Source organism: Megalops cyprinoides, chromosome 2, assembly GCF_013368585.1.
Source record: "Megalops cyprinoides isolate fMegCyp1 chromosome 2, fMegCyp1.pri, whole genome shotgun sequence".
Lineage (NCBI taxonomy): Eukaryota > Metazoa > Chordata > Actinopteri > Elopiformes > Megalopidae > Megalops > Megalops cyprinoides.
Genome location: NC_050584.1, coordinates 34,444,951 through 34,461,265, shown reverse-complemented (window position 1 = coordinate 34,461,265; position 16,315 = coordinate 34,444,951). Strand labels below are relative to the sequence as shown.

Here is a 16,315-nt window from a genome sequence, read left to right as displayed (position 1 = left end):
CATTCAGATCATGTTGATACTGAAATCATATGCAACCACCGTTACTATGAGTATTCTCGTTACTTGATAACCCAGTTTGCCCTCTATCAGACTTAAATGAACATACACGCGTTACACGCTCCTCTTTCAAACGCAGGTAAAGAGAGAAAAAAATTGGCGCTGTGTGAAGGAAGGGGTGGGTGGGGGGGTACACCATTACGCAGGTTGCTATGACATCACCGGTAGTTAGCTATAAAAAGAGTGAATGGTGTATTACAGAGTCAGAGAAGCACTTGAGATTCTTGGAGTAAGGGAAGGAGCCGAGAACCTATCCGTTGAAAACAGTCAGCGATCTAAAGACTTTTCGCGGAGGGGAAACAACTTTAAAACTCAGATCAGAATGAACATCTCCCATTGGGTGGCTTGTGGACTATTGATGACCCTCCTTTCAGTCAGCATAGAGGCAAAGCCTTTAACGCAGGAACAACAAAAGGTAAGATTTCTCGTATGTATGAGCGCCAATACACAGCAACTGGAAGGACGACACATCTTTGGGCAATCGAGGAATTAACTGTTTTTTTTCTGTGATTAATTAACGACAAGTTCTACGAGCTGCCAAATTAAACCAACTTGCACTGTATTACTGCTTGATTTACCTCTAATTTGTTTCAATTTAGTGTTTAAGATCATCATGGTAATATTTGAGAAACTGTACAGGAGATAAACAAAAATGGAACTGGACTAAATTTGCTGTGTTTTTTCATTTTGGCTATGTTTTGGGTTAGTTATCTTCTTTGTACTCACAAAATAGGTTTTACAGTCTTAAATGAAGGCACCGTAGTAGATTAGCCGATTTAGGGAAAGTCTTCCTAACCGGACAGTGCAGAAGGAGACAATAATCGTAAAATGTATTTCGAGTTGGTTTTCTACTCTGTAAAGAACACATACCAAAATGAATTATATTTTTGATTGTTCATAGATGCAGTGGAGTTATATTTAGTATGAACATCGGACACACTATTATTGTAATGTAGTAGAAGTACGCTTTTCGCGGGGTTTTCTTAAATTTATCTCGTGAACGGGATTTTCTTCCACATTACAATTAGTCTTCGTCGTAGTTATTTTCCCCCGCGTATTCATTCAATCATTCATCATTTCCCCTTTCCAGTCAGGTACCGCACAAGGAATAAAAAACGCACGGAGTGTCATACCAGAGGCATGGATTACAGCAGATTTGTTGTGGTTCCTAAATGTATATTCACATTTAGCAGAGTATTTACAATTTGGCATTTTTATTTAGCAGACGCTCTTACCCAGAGCAACTTTTATTTTTAAGAGGGGGAATCACTTGCTATTTTACTGTGTATTTGTGAACAAAAAAAAAACTCTTCGCCTCTTTTGTGGGATCTTGGTGCTGAAGCAGCGCACTGCCACCAGCAGGCACATATCACCGCCGCCGCTGTCTGTCCAATGAAACGTTCAGAGAACTCATTCGAAAATGACAAACATCATTAAAAAAGTGTGCGTGACAACGGGCCGCACAGTATCCCCAGTAATCACAATGTGGGGGAAACGTGGTGTGGTAAAACCGCGAATTCACCATTCGTGGTTAAAATGCAAGCACCTGTATTTCAGTGAAAGACGCTCGGCAAAATAAGACGCGGGTTGTCTGCAACCCATCATTCTTAAACATTCGGCTTACTTGTGAAGCAATTAACTGGAAGACGTGGTTTGTTTAAAACCGTCCTTTTACATTGTGCAAGGTGTTTATCGTCTATAACCTAGAATATCTGCTATTCCACAGCAATTATATTCTAATTTGCGTTTTATAGAGAAGAAAGATCTGCAACAACAGTATATTTCTGTATACTGTTTTAAAGGAAATTTAGATACATACGCATCTCTAAGTACAGTGTCTGTCAACCATTAGAGACTGAACTTATATACAATTAAAAAAAAAAAAAAAAAAAAATATATATATATATATATATATATATGTATATATTTATATATATATATATATATATATATATATATATATAGCATCAGGTGTTGGCTTGGAACAAAGTCAAGGGGGAAAATTCTAATGCAGGGATGGGTCTTTCTGTCTCTAGTCTCTTAGAAATTTGCTGGGGGAAGAGCTTTCTGAGTATCTGGCATCGGGGGAAAGGAAGCTGGAGAACATCAGGTCGAGGGTGCGTCTGTTGCGGGACCTTCGGCTGGACACACGGGCCAAGGGCATGTGGGCCCGCATCCTCAACGACCAGCCCAATGTACGGAAACACAAATCGGGCACGAAGAAGGGGGCCTCATCATCCCGGAGTGGCTGCTTTGGCCACAAAATGGACAGGATAGGCACCATAAGCGGCATGGGCTGTTAGGGATGCGGCAGCTACGTGTAGTGGTGAGTACAGCCGACGGCTTCTCCATGCACCAAGCTCTCAGCATGGAGCGGGACCGCCGCTGGCCCGCACCCTACAGCGCAAACTAGTGAGAGAGTAGGCTGTAACAGGCATCCCCATACAATCCCCTGCATCAGCCAGAGGGATTTGATAAACTGTTTAGAGGTCAGGCTATCGAGGAGTCACACAAAGTTCGCTGGGTCACTGGGTTTAACACTCTTCTGAGCTAACGGTATTGCCACTGCATCTCTCCACAAATTCCCCCTGGGGATGCACATCTCTGACTTCAGTTTGATGTGTCACTTGTCAGACATATGTTGATCAGAACTTTGTTGCCTGCCACCAGAAACATAAAGTAATTTGAAAGTAAACAGAAAAAATGCTACCAGCAAATGTCCCTCACACATCCAGAGTTGGGTTGTTTAAGCTTGTCCTTCAGCTAGTGGTGAACATATACCACTCTCAAAAGATTGTTTTCTCTTTGACAGTTGATCAGGATGTAGAAGAACACAAAAACCTAACAACCCATTTGGCCAGAAGGAGTCAGTTAGACTGAAATCAATTCCAATGTCAGCACATCGGAATGATGGTGTGAGGCCACTGCAATGTCTATGGCACTGTATCCCGGAAGGCCCTGATTTGACGAGAGTTAAAGCAATGAAGACTGTATCTGTATCTGTGTCTGTATCAAGGTTAAGACCACTGTTCAAACATTGATTCGGATGTTGTGTGAGAGGTTTTGAGAGAGTAAGAGTGGTGTGGCAGCGGAGGATGCAGACTCCTCACTTTGTGATTCACAAAGTTGAATGAGTCGTAGAACACCCCCCGTGGGAGCTAGCGCAGCTTGTGCGCCCATGCCCCCACCCACCTGTTATCAGAGTTATTTTGCGGGAGTGTTTTGGGAAATCCATGCCCTTGACACAAATACACACAATTATAGGTCTGAGCAGACTGAAGCAACAAGGAAGCCAGGTGACGTGACAGGGCCCAGGGCAACGTGCTTTAATAGCCACCAATAACACTGTGGCAGGCTGTTGTTGTGCCACCACCAGTCACATTAGTGACTGGCTGTGTGAGAGTGACTACATGCGTCAGTCAGGCAGCACTACATCCCTCGTCTTGGATAATAATGGGAAAACATGTTCACATGGTATAACAGCACTGTGTCAGTGTCGGCTTTCAGGAATAAGAGAGAAAGGATACAAAGGGAGAACAAACTGCTACAAATGCTAGTTAGGCCAACATGCACTGTTAGTTGCTACCGTATTACCAACAGTAGAATAGAAACCTTGTATTGTACAGTAGCTAAATTGTTTTTGCCTGCATGTTTTGTGTGGAATCACAGACTCACCACATTTTCTTTCTTCGTTTCAGAACATTCAGTGGACGATGGGTTCGGACAACTTTTCTTTAGTTGGCTTTCACCTGAGGAAAATATGAAAATACCATCTCTATTCAAGATATGGATTTTCGGTACGAAAAACCCACCATAACCAGCATTATTGAAGACTATGACAAAATGATTAAAAAAAATCACATGTATAACATAAAAAAGAACACACACATACACACACACACACATACACACAAACACACACACACTACAAGACGGTGGACAATGTTATAGAAACTAAAACCGCAAAAGCTGTATATTGTCGCTGCTGCTGTACATTCATGTACTTCATTCCTGCATAAATGTATTTATGTTTTAAAAAACTATTTATATGTTTATAAAAGAGATATTTATAAATATGAGTTTTATTTATGTAACATTTTTTGAAATGGATGCAAACTGCAGGTCAATTATGTTTGTAACTTTTTGTCTTAAATAGCTGTAAATGTTTTAAAAAAGAAAAAAAAAACACATTCCACATGCACTTTTGAGTCTCTTCCGAGTTTGTTGTGGGGAAAGCTGGAATCTGACCTGAGTTTCTGTGTGCCAAGCAATAGAGAGATGCAGTTACAGCATAAGCCATGGATTCTGAGACGTCTGCTGTAGTTGTATGCTTAATTCCTTTGCTTTGATGTAATGAATGTTGATGCTTCTGAAAAACGTACATAAATGACTTCATTTGTGGGGAGGAGGGGACATTTTTAAATACATGGAAACAAACCATATGTAGCCGTTTCAGAGATTTTTTTTTTAAGCACGGCTTATAACATTCTTATTTGTAAACTTCTTTTACTCAAGCTTCCTATCAATCACACCTGAACAGTGACCATCTGCTTCCCTTTTAGGGCAAGGGGATGTGACATGCATGAGTATTGCAGAATTGCAACCATGATGAACATGAATTTGAGAGGTGGAAGCAACACAGATGACAGTCTAGGAAATAAGATTAAGATAAAAAGAATAAGAACTTTATAATTTAGAATACACTTCATTATTTTACAATGATATAAAGTATTACATCAACAGTGAAAAGCTATGAAGTGGTCACGTGATTTTTAGAACAGTTAAGTGTCTCAGTCTGTTCCAACTGTGAAATATAAAAGGTGGTCTGCAGCAGTTAGCTATTTATACACTAGAGGGCAGCACTGTGCCAAAAATAAAAGTTTTTAATTCTAGACCCAGTCAATTCAAAAATGCTTCTCATCAGCGAAGAAATCCTAACGATGCTGTAACAAATGTTATCAAAACATCGATAATATGTTATCAAATGCAAAATGTTTAATTTCAGAAGAGAAACCGTCATTTTAATTTACGGGGGGAAAATCTAACAATAAAAATGGCTTCATAACTTTACATATCACCAGTCTCTGTGCCAGGAGAAAATACAGAAGGGGTGCACTTGCAATCCATGGGAGGGGACAAAACATCATATCTTAAAAAAAACACAATAAATGCTATGTAGACATCAGGATATAAGGAGACAAATGGGGGTGCACTGAGGTCCGTTCTGGGGGTGCAGCGCACCCCTAAGCACCCCCATAGCACTGGCCCTGCATATCACATCAATCTTTGCGACTATGCAGTAACTACATCATATGTGCAGACACAGGGATTAATAATCTGTGTTAAATATGCTGACTGTTTGATGCTGCTGCACAAGATAAAATAACCGCGACGTGTGGAAATGAGTTTCATAAATCATTCAGTATTTCATTTGAATATTTATCAATACACAGCAAAGGGGAAGAAGAACCCAGTCATCAGAATAGCAACATGTACCGCATGATTACAGTTGGATTTGGGACCTTCACCAGGGATTCTGGAGGCACAGAGTACCTTATGCTCTACCTTTTTTTTGGAGCAACAGCAAAGGGCAGCAGAGGCCACTCCCATTGTCTGAAACTGCAGGGGCTGGGCTTGACCGCAGCACATGCTCAAGTCTGTTGACGCAGACGACCATGTCCTAATGGTGTATTGACGGTACGCATGATCCCGACAGGCCAGTGTTGGTACAATGATGCAGGAAGAGCACTTTGCTGCAGGTATTACTGCCAGTCTTCTTCAGGACCACATAACAGTCAGGCAGCACACAGTATCAGGCTGACACTTCCCACCTAAAGTGCTGTGGTCAGTGTTTTTCCCAACATGCTGGGACTGTAATTCCCCAACCAATCAGGAGCACGCTCGAGTGTGCAAAAACACAAAGCTAGGCCTGCCATGCGTGATGGGTCCATGAGGGGTCATTTCACTTGAGGACCAGACCGGAAAAACACAGCCTGGCAAAATACAAAATATTGACGTTGGTAGCTGACACAGTTAAGACTAATTTGCTGGTTCACGGGAAAGGTAAAGGTGGTTCTGGAAGGCAACCCCACATTGTACTGATTCAGCTGAAATCTATGTGTGTGCATAGGCAGGTAACCATCTTCCCCTTTAATGCCTTTCTGCACAGAATTGGTTTTTCAGGACTCCTGAGAAATATATGAACCCACCACCTTTCCACATGGCTAGTGGTAGCATTCAGCAATATTTATACCACACCAAGAGGGGAAAAAACATATTCTTGGCTTTGTTTGAGGAAGACTAACTAGGTTTGCAGAACTCTGGTCCTGAGAAGGTAGAATGGGTGAAGCCCAGAGGGTTTATAGTGCATACCATCTGACTCCAGAGAGTAAAGGAATGAAAGGATTACCCTCACTGAACTAACTGACCAGCTAATCTGGTTGTGTGGGAAGGAGCTATGGGGAAAAGAGGTGTCATTTTTTCTGGCCTCAAAACCGCAACAACATAACCTTTGTCTGCTAGCCTGGATTAACTATTAGCAGCAAAAAGTACAGTGCCTCTGGGTCCCTTCACCGAAATTCTGCACCTCAGTAAGCATAAGGTGCTCCTTTAACTGATGCTACATTCTATTAACAGATTTTAGCAGCTGGTTTTGTATTTGGTATCAAACAGACTAATATTGCAGAAAATGTTTTAAACTCATTAATCAAATGTCATACATACACTATATGGACAAAAGTATTTGGACGCCTGACCATTACACCAACAGGGACTGTAATGACATTGTATTCAAATACATATACTTTAATATGGAGTTGGTCCCCCTTTTGCAGATATAACAGCTTCCACTCTTCTTGGAAGGTTTTTCACAAGATTTTGGAGTCTTTCTGTGGGAATTTGTGCCCATTCATTCTGTAGAGCATTTATGAGGTCCGGCACTGATGTTGGACGAGAAAGCCTGGCTCGCAATCTCCGTTCCAGTTCATCCCAAAGGTGCTCGATGGGGTTGAGGTCAGGGCTCAAGTTCTTCCACACCGAACTCATCAAACCATGTCTTTATAGTCCTTGCTTTGTGCACTGGGGCACAATCATGTTGGAATAGAAAAGGGCCTTCCCCAAACTGTTGCCACAAAGTTGGAAGCATAGCATTGTCCAAAATGTCTTGGTATGCTGAAGCATTAAGATTGCCCTTCACTGGAGATAAGGGGCCTAGCCCAAACCCTGAAAAACAGGTGTGGCCAAATACTTTTGTCCATAGAGTGTAGTTGTAGAGGAAAAATAGAGACATACTTTTTTTTTTCTCTTTGAGTGACAAATGTTGAATGCCTCCTGTTTCATTCAACAATGCTGTCCCCTTGTGGCTATAGCATTTATTACTCCTATGTTTTCATGCTCAAAGCTGTGCCCTGATAGATAAAAAATGCTCATGGTAAAATATGTAATTATGTATTTTCCTTAAATAATAAAAACAAATTAAGAATTATGTGTAGAATGAGCCTTCATAGTATTCTGTGCATCACTGCTCTTGCACTGACAGATTGTCCAATATGTTGCTATATTAGAATCCAATTCATGCAACATTATGTCCATTGAAATATACATATTTACCACTGAAATATATTTAGTAGGGAAGTACTAAAGGCCAAGTAAGCAATGGCAGCAGTTGAAATCAACAACTTTGGGAGAAACTGTGCATAATCAGAAGAAAATGGGTATGATGTGCTGTTGGTGTGATCACAACAGAATTCCACCATGCTTATGGAGCTCATATCCACTAACGTCCTCTAAAAAAACCTTTTTAGTGTTGCTTTAACAGCAGGGGTGCTGTTGTGTCTCTGAACATGAGGCAGTGGATTTTCCTTTCAGGTACAGCATGCCAACACTTTGGACCAGTTATCACATGCTGTGGTTATTATATCATCTATTTCTAACAGTTAAACCCATTACTTTGCTATGGTTAATTATGCTGCAAGCCACTGCTTTTCAAAAGCTTGAAAAAATAATAAAAAACATAAAATCTAAAGCATAAGCTCCCAGGTATGTGTAAAAGTTTTAAATTGGTAAGAATCTGACACAATTTATAATAACTGATTAATACAAATTAATGCTATATTAAAATAGATTAACATGAATTATATCAGACATAAAACCCGAATACAGGCTGAATACTGAATAAGGGTCCTAGGATTTATTCATGTTTTGCTTTTAAAAGAAAGCATCTCTTATTAAACTTCAATGTTAAGAATACTTTCATGTGTCTACAAAAGTAAATCAAACCATCACTGTTGGGTTAGTTATGTAACCATACTGCCCTCTTGTGGTTACAATATTACAATTTTGACAAAGGATAAAACATTTCTTGGAACACCTGCTGCTTCCTTGACCTTCAACCCCATTTTCAAACATAGTTGATGCCTTTTAATGAATGCAGGGAAATGTATATGGAAGACAGTGTCCAACCACTGGCTTTATCCCACAGCTTTACCCTTTCCTTTATCCAAGTCTCCTCCAATGCACAAGGCTGCCAGGCAACTGGTCCCTGCATTCATAGCAAACAACAGCACTTCAAGGCTCCCTGTCACTCAGTTTCAGCTCTAGGATGTTACCTCTCCTCTGTGTTGTCCCAGTCTCTCTTCCTTTATCGTGCTATTTATTTTACAGATGCACTCACCCAGAGGGATTTACAAGGTTATATTGGTATGATACATGGCATGTATAGCACATGTGCAACATGAACAACAAGTGCAGAATAGGCAAAATTACATCAAAATGAAAAATTGTTTTTAAAAAAAAAAGGTAATAGAAAAACATAACAGCAGTTTCTTGAAACACCAGATGGTGCAACTTGGACACATCATCAGTGATGAATCCAGGGTCATAGGGTGTTTCGGGGCTTACATCATCAGACACCCTCACCTGGGCGACCCAGCCAGGAGTGATCAGTCCCTGGGTTGTGTCCAAGTAGTGTGCTACACCATGGATCACCCCTCTTGATCCACAGCCACCTTGTTGCTTTTTCTACAGCTTCGATGATGTTCTTGGTGGCTCCTCTTTCCTGCAACCCTCTAATGCCAACAAGACTGAGTGTCCAATGTAGAGACTGCCCTGTAAAGTCCCTGCAGTCCACCTCAATGGGCTCGCAGCAGGCCTTCCACCCATGCCTTCTACATTCCTCTACCAGAAACATGGTACCTCGCAATTACCCTTACTACCAACATCATGCTAAAGAGAATGTACGTCTTTATAATGATCTAAAAAAACAAAATTATCTTAGATCACAGTGTTTATGTGGGACCAGACCTGTCCTGGATCAGAAGCTGGGTACAGCAGGTGGTTAGAAATAGGAGTATTGTTACAATGTTGTTGAAGAAAAACATTCTGTGGACATAGGTACTGAAGCACTGTGCTCTGTGAAAGAGAGCATGGCATCATTAGTAGACTATTGTACACTTTTTGGTCTATGTGGGGAACAGCACAGAACACTCCTTATATCAAGAGCTCTTAGAGATTTAGATGGTAAGCAGGGTAAGTCTGTCCTAGAGGAAATGAGTTTGAGCTAATGGTTTTACATCCAAATAGAAATGTCAGCAAAGCATGTGGTAATGCAAAGGGAGGAAAGAAGGGCCCCAAACAATAGTCACTGGGGAACAGCTCCTGAAAGAGATCCAGGTGATTCAGTAAGAATGAACATAAAGATAGGAGGCAAAACAGTTCAGGGCAACACCTGACAATCCTATCACCGCCATGGTAGACAGAGGGATTTGGTAGTTCACAACGCTAAATGATGCAGAGATGTAGAGAAGACAATGGTACAGGAATAGGAAGTTACTCAGAGTAAAGTTGTCCAGTCCTTACACAAAATTGATTAGGGTCCTGGTTCCTCCTTCATCAATGTTGTGTATGCACAAATCTATGCATACAATCATTTACAAACAAAATGTGAGATTTATCAGTTTCTATGTTTGCTTGAGATAAAGTTACACACAGCTCTGACCATGCGTACGGATGTAATATAGGTAAAAATGTGCTGTTCTGTCTTCTATCAATGTTAGTAATGGCCAAGGTCACAGGTATTAGATGGAAAAACAGATAGTGTTTGTTTGATAAGAGAACATTAACACAGTTCCTTCCAAGTCGATAGCTAGGACAATTTAGCATACTTTGTACTCTTGCTTCACCTTCTCACCTGCACAGACAGAACAACCTTGCGCAAGCGCATAGTTCTTATACTAAAAGGTTGTTGCTACAATGGCACCAAGTGGTAAAATAAGGAAACCTCAAAATGGCAAGCAAACAGACAAGATACAACTTTGCATACATTTCAACATCGACAATGATAATATGTGGATTTGAATGAATTGCCATTTTGCCTATATAGGCAGGTGTGTAATTATTGTCATATCATGCAAAAGGCATGCTCCCAGGCAATATTTTTATGCGTGTTTGTCATGTCTGTATTAAGTAATTGGACACAGTCTCAGTAACTAGCACCTCTGTTTTTGTTTATATAATAGCTTCTCTTCTTAAATTTCTTTCTTTGAGCTATACTTTTATACTATCTTACATTTTTGCCATAGCCTATTTCCATATGGCCTTTAAAAGAATGTTTATTTACCATATGTGGTTATTTGGGGAAGTTTTTACATGGAAATGACTAGGACTGTGTACAAGCATGGAGTTCAATAAGTATTTATCAACACAGATTACTTTCTGGTGTGCATATATGACATGCTTGCACATGTTTGATAAATCTGCATCTTCTGGTGCTTTAGGGCATTCTAAATTTCATAAGACACAATTTAGATCTTTTTCTACACAATGTTGATAAATGAGGGCCCTGGATGTTTTGGAGGAGTAAACTGTACATTTAGATACAGCAACCATGTTATGTGACACTTTCCATCACTACCTAAAGAACTCCTCTCCCTCAACCCTCTCCACTATTACTCCTTCACTCTTATCTGTGCTAGTTCACTCATTTCTAAACTATTATCAACCCTGGACACTCTGCTCTCTCTCATCCAGGTCAGCAAGAACATCCTCCTCCAGCTCATGGCTGTCTGCTGCGATACCGCGATGAAAGATTCAAACAACGATTAACAGAGAAGAGGGGAATCCAAAACACCGCTGACGTAATCCCCTGTGAATCAGCCTTCTCCCCATCCATCGCTTCTGCTAAAGCTTCCCTTTCCCCCTGTGAAAACTGTTCTCTGCTTTCACATTCCCCCTTCTTCCGCTGTCAGTGAAGCTGGCTCTAAGGTGTTCAAGGACATACAGTATTTGCTATCAATTAGCAACAGACGAAATATCATAATATCGAATCTGCAGAAACAGGAACTGACTAAACGTTTCATAGAGTTTAGAATTTATGAGAAATCAAATTACCACGTGACTTAGATTAAAACTGGCTAGAACTTGATATACTTTTTTTCCAAAAAATATATTAACATAACAACATATACAAACATAAATATTGTAACATATCCATTCCACACAAATGGGAATGAATGAAGTAAGTTAAGTTACCTAAAATGGAAACGTTTATCTCTTTCAAGAAGTAGTCCTTGTAGTAGGTCAGCAACTGAACTCTGTTGTGTAAAGTATGAAATAAACATATCTGTCTTAAAACTCATCTTGTCAGCTAGCTCAATTCACTGGCTAGATAGCTCATCTGGCAGCACATTAATGCTAGGAATGTTACCATAGCAACAGTATGTCATTACGATAGCTACACCTTTCATAGCTATTTTCAACAAGTTGTATTTAATCAATACAACTTCTTAATTTCAGTCTCAAATTCAGCCAATTATGGAATGACACGACAAGGGTTTGAATAAAGTAGGGGTGTAACGATATACTCAGCTCTCTTTGGTTTGATACACAATACTGAGGTCACTGTTCAATACTGGCATGACATTCTGAGGAAAATTTGAATGGACACTAATTATGACTGAACAAGATTCCCTGTTTATGGAAAGGTATGAAATGTGAGGTATGAGATGTACAAAACGTCAATATTCAAAACAAAATGTATTGTTAGAAGTGCGCATAATGGATTCTCTTGTTATAAAGATTTACTAAAATAAATGACAAAACAATTTTTAAAAGCATATGCCCACATTCAAACTGTGCTTTCCAGTGCAACTATGGTTTAAGATTTATTTATTGCACCCTCTGCTGATCAGACAATGTAATTAGACCGAAGAGTGCATTTTGGATGTGTTGTAGAGATCAGTACCATAATCAGAAGAAACAGAATGACGCTGATATCGTGAGACATTTTTCAGATTCAGGATGCATGTCATCACATTTTTGTATTGAAATATATCGTTTCACGAATTTCTCTACACCCCCACAATGAAACCAAGAAAAGAAGAGAACCTGTTCAATCATGTTATACTATATGTTTGTTTTCTGATCAGCATTTTTTTCCGTGATAATATCATGATAATTTCCTACCGTGTCCTCCCTTTCACTAAACGTATAGTATCATGACCTAAATGTACTGTTGCATGCCTAGCTACCAGCCAAAGGTTTTTAAAATCCAAACTGCAGCCTACTGCTTGACAAAACCTCCATACTCACCAGGTGTTCCCTTTCTTTCCACTTTCTTCTACTCAGACTGACATCTCCTGGCTTCTGTTGCTTCACAACCAATTCAGACACTCTGGATCCTATCCTGCCTCATTCAAGCTATTTTTCCTTATCTATATTTATGTACTGCCTTTCATCTCCTTCCTCTTTAATGCCTCTCTTACCTCTGGCTGAAACAGGCACACCCCACACCTCTTCTCAAAAAAGTGAAGAAAAAAAAAAAAACAATCAAACAAACAAAACACCCTTGACCCATCTGTTGTCAAACCAAGCCACTCCACAACCAAAACACAAGATCCAAAAATATATATCCAATCTTCTCTTGAACATACAGGACTCAAAGCACACTAATGTCAGGGCTAGATACTTCATGGAGAAAGCTCTTCCATCCGTTCATGAGGCCTTACATTCCACAACAGGATCCTCCTGGAGCCTCCAGTATCTCCTCTTGTGACATTTCTTGGTCCTCCCTTAAGCATTCTAACACATTATAGCAGCACATCCTCCTATCTTCCATGGGAGGGATAGAAATATCATGTGCTACCCAAAGTTGCTTTGCTTCCTGTCTCTCATACCTCTCCCACTATATAATCTGACAAATCTCTGCTTCAGCTTCTCAGTGTCAACAGAGGCTCTTCAAAAATCAGTGCTACCCCATTCTAACTCTCCCTTAACACTAAATATTTTCATTAACACAAAATCTCTGGGATCTGCCCACGTTTTTTCTCTACCACTCTTATTCTGATAATGTTAATCTCTGCTCCCAATGGAACCCACAGTTCTGTGTGTACAGTAGGGCATTCACCATTTCATTAGGTGCTACTTTTGATATTTACACTCCATTAATCTATAAAGAATGCACAAAGCGCATTTCCAGCACAAGTGTCAGTGACTGAAGTCTGTAGCTAGCTACCTATCCTAATTAATCATAGAAAATATCATTGCTTAATCAGTACTCATAGTATTAAATTGTCACAGAGGAATTATTGATAACATTTAAAAAGCACTTGCCCTATAGTTTGTTTTTTTTTTAATTAAATTTAATACATCAGTCACCTGTTGGTTTTAGGTGGTGATGTCTCCTGACAGTTTAGTTGAAGCCTGAAACAAAATAGCACATCACCCTCTAATGCACATATATACTCATAAAGGGTTCCACTATCAGGAAATTTCATCCAAAGTGACAGACAAGGATTAAAATCATTTCACTGAACTCTAATCTTCATCATTCTATACAATTTGAAAACATGGTTATCAAGACATCTAGTTACATGTAACCAAAGTTCTGTCCTTTATCTGATTTGTTTTAACAGCAATGTTTCTCAGTCCTACTCCTGGAGGCCCCCTGTCCTCCATATCTTCTATCTATCCTTGCTCCCAACACACCTGATTGAAATTAGTGTGATTAACATGCTCTATCAGGTGTGCTCAGCTAATCAAAAGTGCCACTGATCAGTTCAGTCAGGTAGGTAGAGCAGGGAAAGATGGAAACCGTGCGGAGCAGGGCGGCCCCAGGAGCAAGATTGAGAATGAGTGTTTTACAGCATTGGGTCTTCACACCTTTCACAGGAGATCCGATAATATTCATTTACTTCATTTAGTAGACGCTCTTACCCAGAGCGACTTCCAAATAGTGCATCACTACGCTGAGAGTAGTTATCGCAAAGTATTACAAGAGGTCAGTAAGATACAAAGTTAAGTGCTAGGCTAGTGTAGAGTGCTTTTTTAAATGAAAATAGCAATCAATACAATAGATAGACATAGGTAGGCAGGAAGGCAGGCTAGAGATACAGCTTGAAAAGATGAATTTTAAGCTTTTTCTTTAAGGCATCCAGGTGGCCCTCAAAATATAAGTATGGGAGGGCCACAATCCACCCACCTGTAATGCAGAGGTCTGGGAAGGTCTCAGGGTGTCAGGAGTGGTACTTGTTAAACTGAACAGGAGCTGGACTGAGCCAATGCACATTACTGAGGAAAGGCTGAAACAAACATACCAGACAAAATGTGCTATTGCACACTGGGAATAGTGAGACACAGCAGCAGGAGGATAACAACATACTCTCCTTTTAATAACTGAAACTTCCAATAACAATAAAAATACATTTGTTTTAACATTTAACATGTTTTACAAATAAGGGTTAATTTAATATGACATAACTTTATTGTGAAAGTGCAATCTTTCCTTTTGATATATATTTTTTCAAAATAATCATATGCATTTCCAAATGAAAATTTGCCCATTGTGCAGTTAAGTTTTTGAAGGTACCTTTCAATCACCTCATAAAACCACTGATGACTTTACATACAATGTCTGCAACATGGATTACAGCGACTCTAAATGTTGGTTTCACTTCCAGGTCTTTAAGTAGGACCTAGTCCACTTTTAATTCAACACTACCATGGAGTGGACATCCTCTATGCTTTGTGTGTGTGTGTCTGGAAGGTTTTGGTGAAGTAAGGAATAGTTGTATGTACTTGTTTGCTAGTAAATGGACAAACCAGTTCAATATATTTCAATATTTTCTCTTCAAATTAGAAATACAGATCTGAATTGAGTTTAGTTTATTTGTGCAACTATAAATATAAAACACAGTGTACATGTTTAACAAATAAAAATGCACAGGTGGTTGAAAAACACCACCTTATTGGAAAAACTTCTCATTCAAAAAAATAATAAATAAATAAATAGCCATCGGAAGAGAAAAGAACCCGTTTTTAATGTAATCAAGATGGGTTTATCAATCAATCAATCAATCGTTATAATACCCAAGGTAAGCAACTACTGATGTTTAAGTGGGATATCTCTCCTGCTTTTGGGGAAAATAACAAAAATGAAAAGAAAAACAACAACGTATCTTTTTAAACATGACGAGCTCTCTACTGCTAGCTATTTCATGGAACGGGTGAACTTTGACAAAAATGAAAAGACGCTAAATAAAGGATTGTACGGTCAAAAAAACGTTTCGGCATAACTCCCATTTAAATAAAAATAATCTATTTCAACCTGTCTATCAAACAAAACGTGTAAATTACCGGAAAGGGCATAGAAACGCTTGCCATACTCGTTGATCACCGTACTGTACACTACTCTAGTACTGGAAGTCACTCTGGGTAACAGCGTTCGCCAAAGTATTGTAATGTACTGCCCTCAATGCACACTATTCATGCGGACTTCCCCAGAGTCACGCTAAACTTAAGGACAATTCAGCACGTGGTGAATACACACAGCTGTAGAGAGCACGTGGCATGGAACCAAATACTTGCGCGGTACAAGAAAGTGATCAGCTAAGAGTTCAGGAAGGAAAACTGCCTTAGGTCACAAAAGTTAGTTAGTTCCAGGCAAAATTTACAACGATTTTTAATGCTAAAAAGACATACCCCGAATACTGTCTGATTACAACAACTTTACCCAAAACAAACACACACGCTCACTCACTATTAAATATTAATAATGACCGTTAAAACTGTGCGTATAGCCGTGATATTGAAAATGACACTTATCCCGGATCCACAAATAAATCACAAGTCGCGTAGAAGAGTAAGAGACCTAAATTGTACACATTTAAACGTTTTACCTCTGGCTAAGACAACGTGTGATTCAGACAAGCTGATTCGTCCATTCATTCGCGTCTGTTTATGAGATACTTAACCGCGTTCACGCAAA

General features: G+C 39.6%; 1 protein-coding gene and 1 long non-coding RNA gene across 2 annotated transcripts; one reads left to right on the top strand and one right to left on the bottom strand.

Annotated features, from left to right (window-relative positions):
• The first annotated feature begins 279 nt into the window (after positions 1–279).
• Positions 280–4,033, top strand: nppc (natriuretic peptide C). The gene is made up of 3 exons (XM_036522600.1): positions 280–472; positions 2,094–2,383; positions 3,756–4,033. The coding sequence occupies exons 1-2, from the start codon at positions 380–382 to the stop codon at positions 2,358–2,360; spliced, it is 360 nt and encodes a 119-aa protein (XP_036378493.1). The 5' UTR covers positions 280–379; the 3' UTR covers positions 2,361–2,383; positions 3,756–4,033.
• LOC118773590 lies at positions 3,590–16,278 on the bottom strand. The gene is made up of 3 exons (XR_005004735.1): positions 16,227–16,278; positions 14,531–14,630; positions 3,590–3,806 (listed from the first exon to the last, which is right to left on the bottom strand). It is a non-coding gene; the product is annotated as an uncharacterized LOC118773590 (long non-coding RNA).
• Between the last annotated feature and the right edge of the window lie 37 nt (positions 16,279–16,315).

Bases quoted from the DNA above. Each gene is read 5' to 3' on its own strand.
- nppc (XM_036522600.1), top strand. From the start codon at position 380: ATGAACATCTCCCATTGGGTGGCTTGTGGACTATTGATGACCCTCCTT. The intron at 473-2,093 runs GTAAGATTTCTC...TTCTGTCTCTAG, and splicing joins TAACGCAGGAACAACAAAAG to TCTCTTAGAAATTTGCTGGG.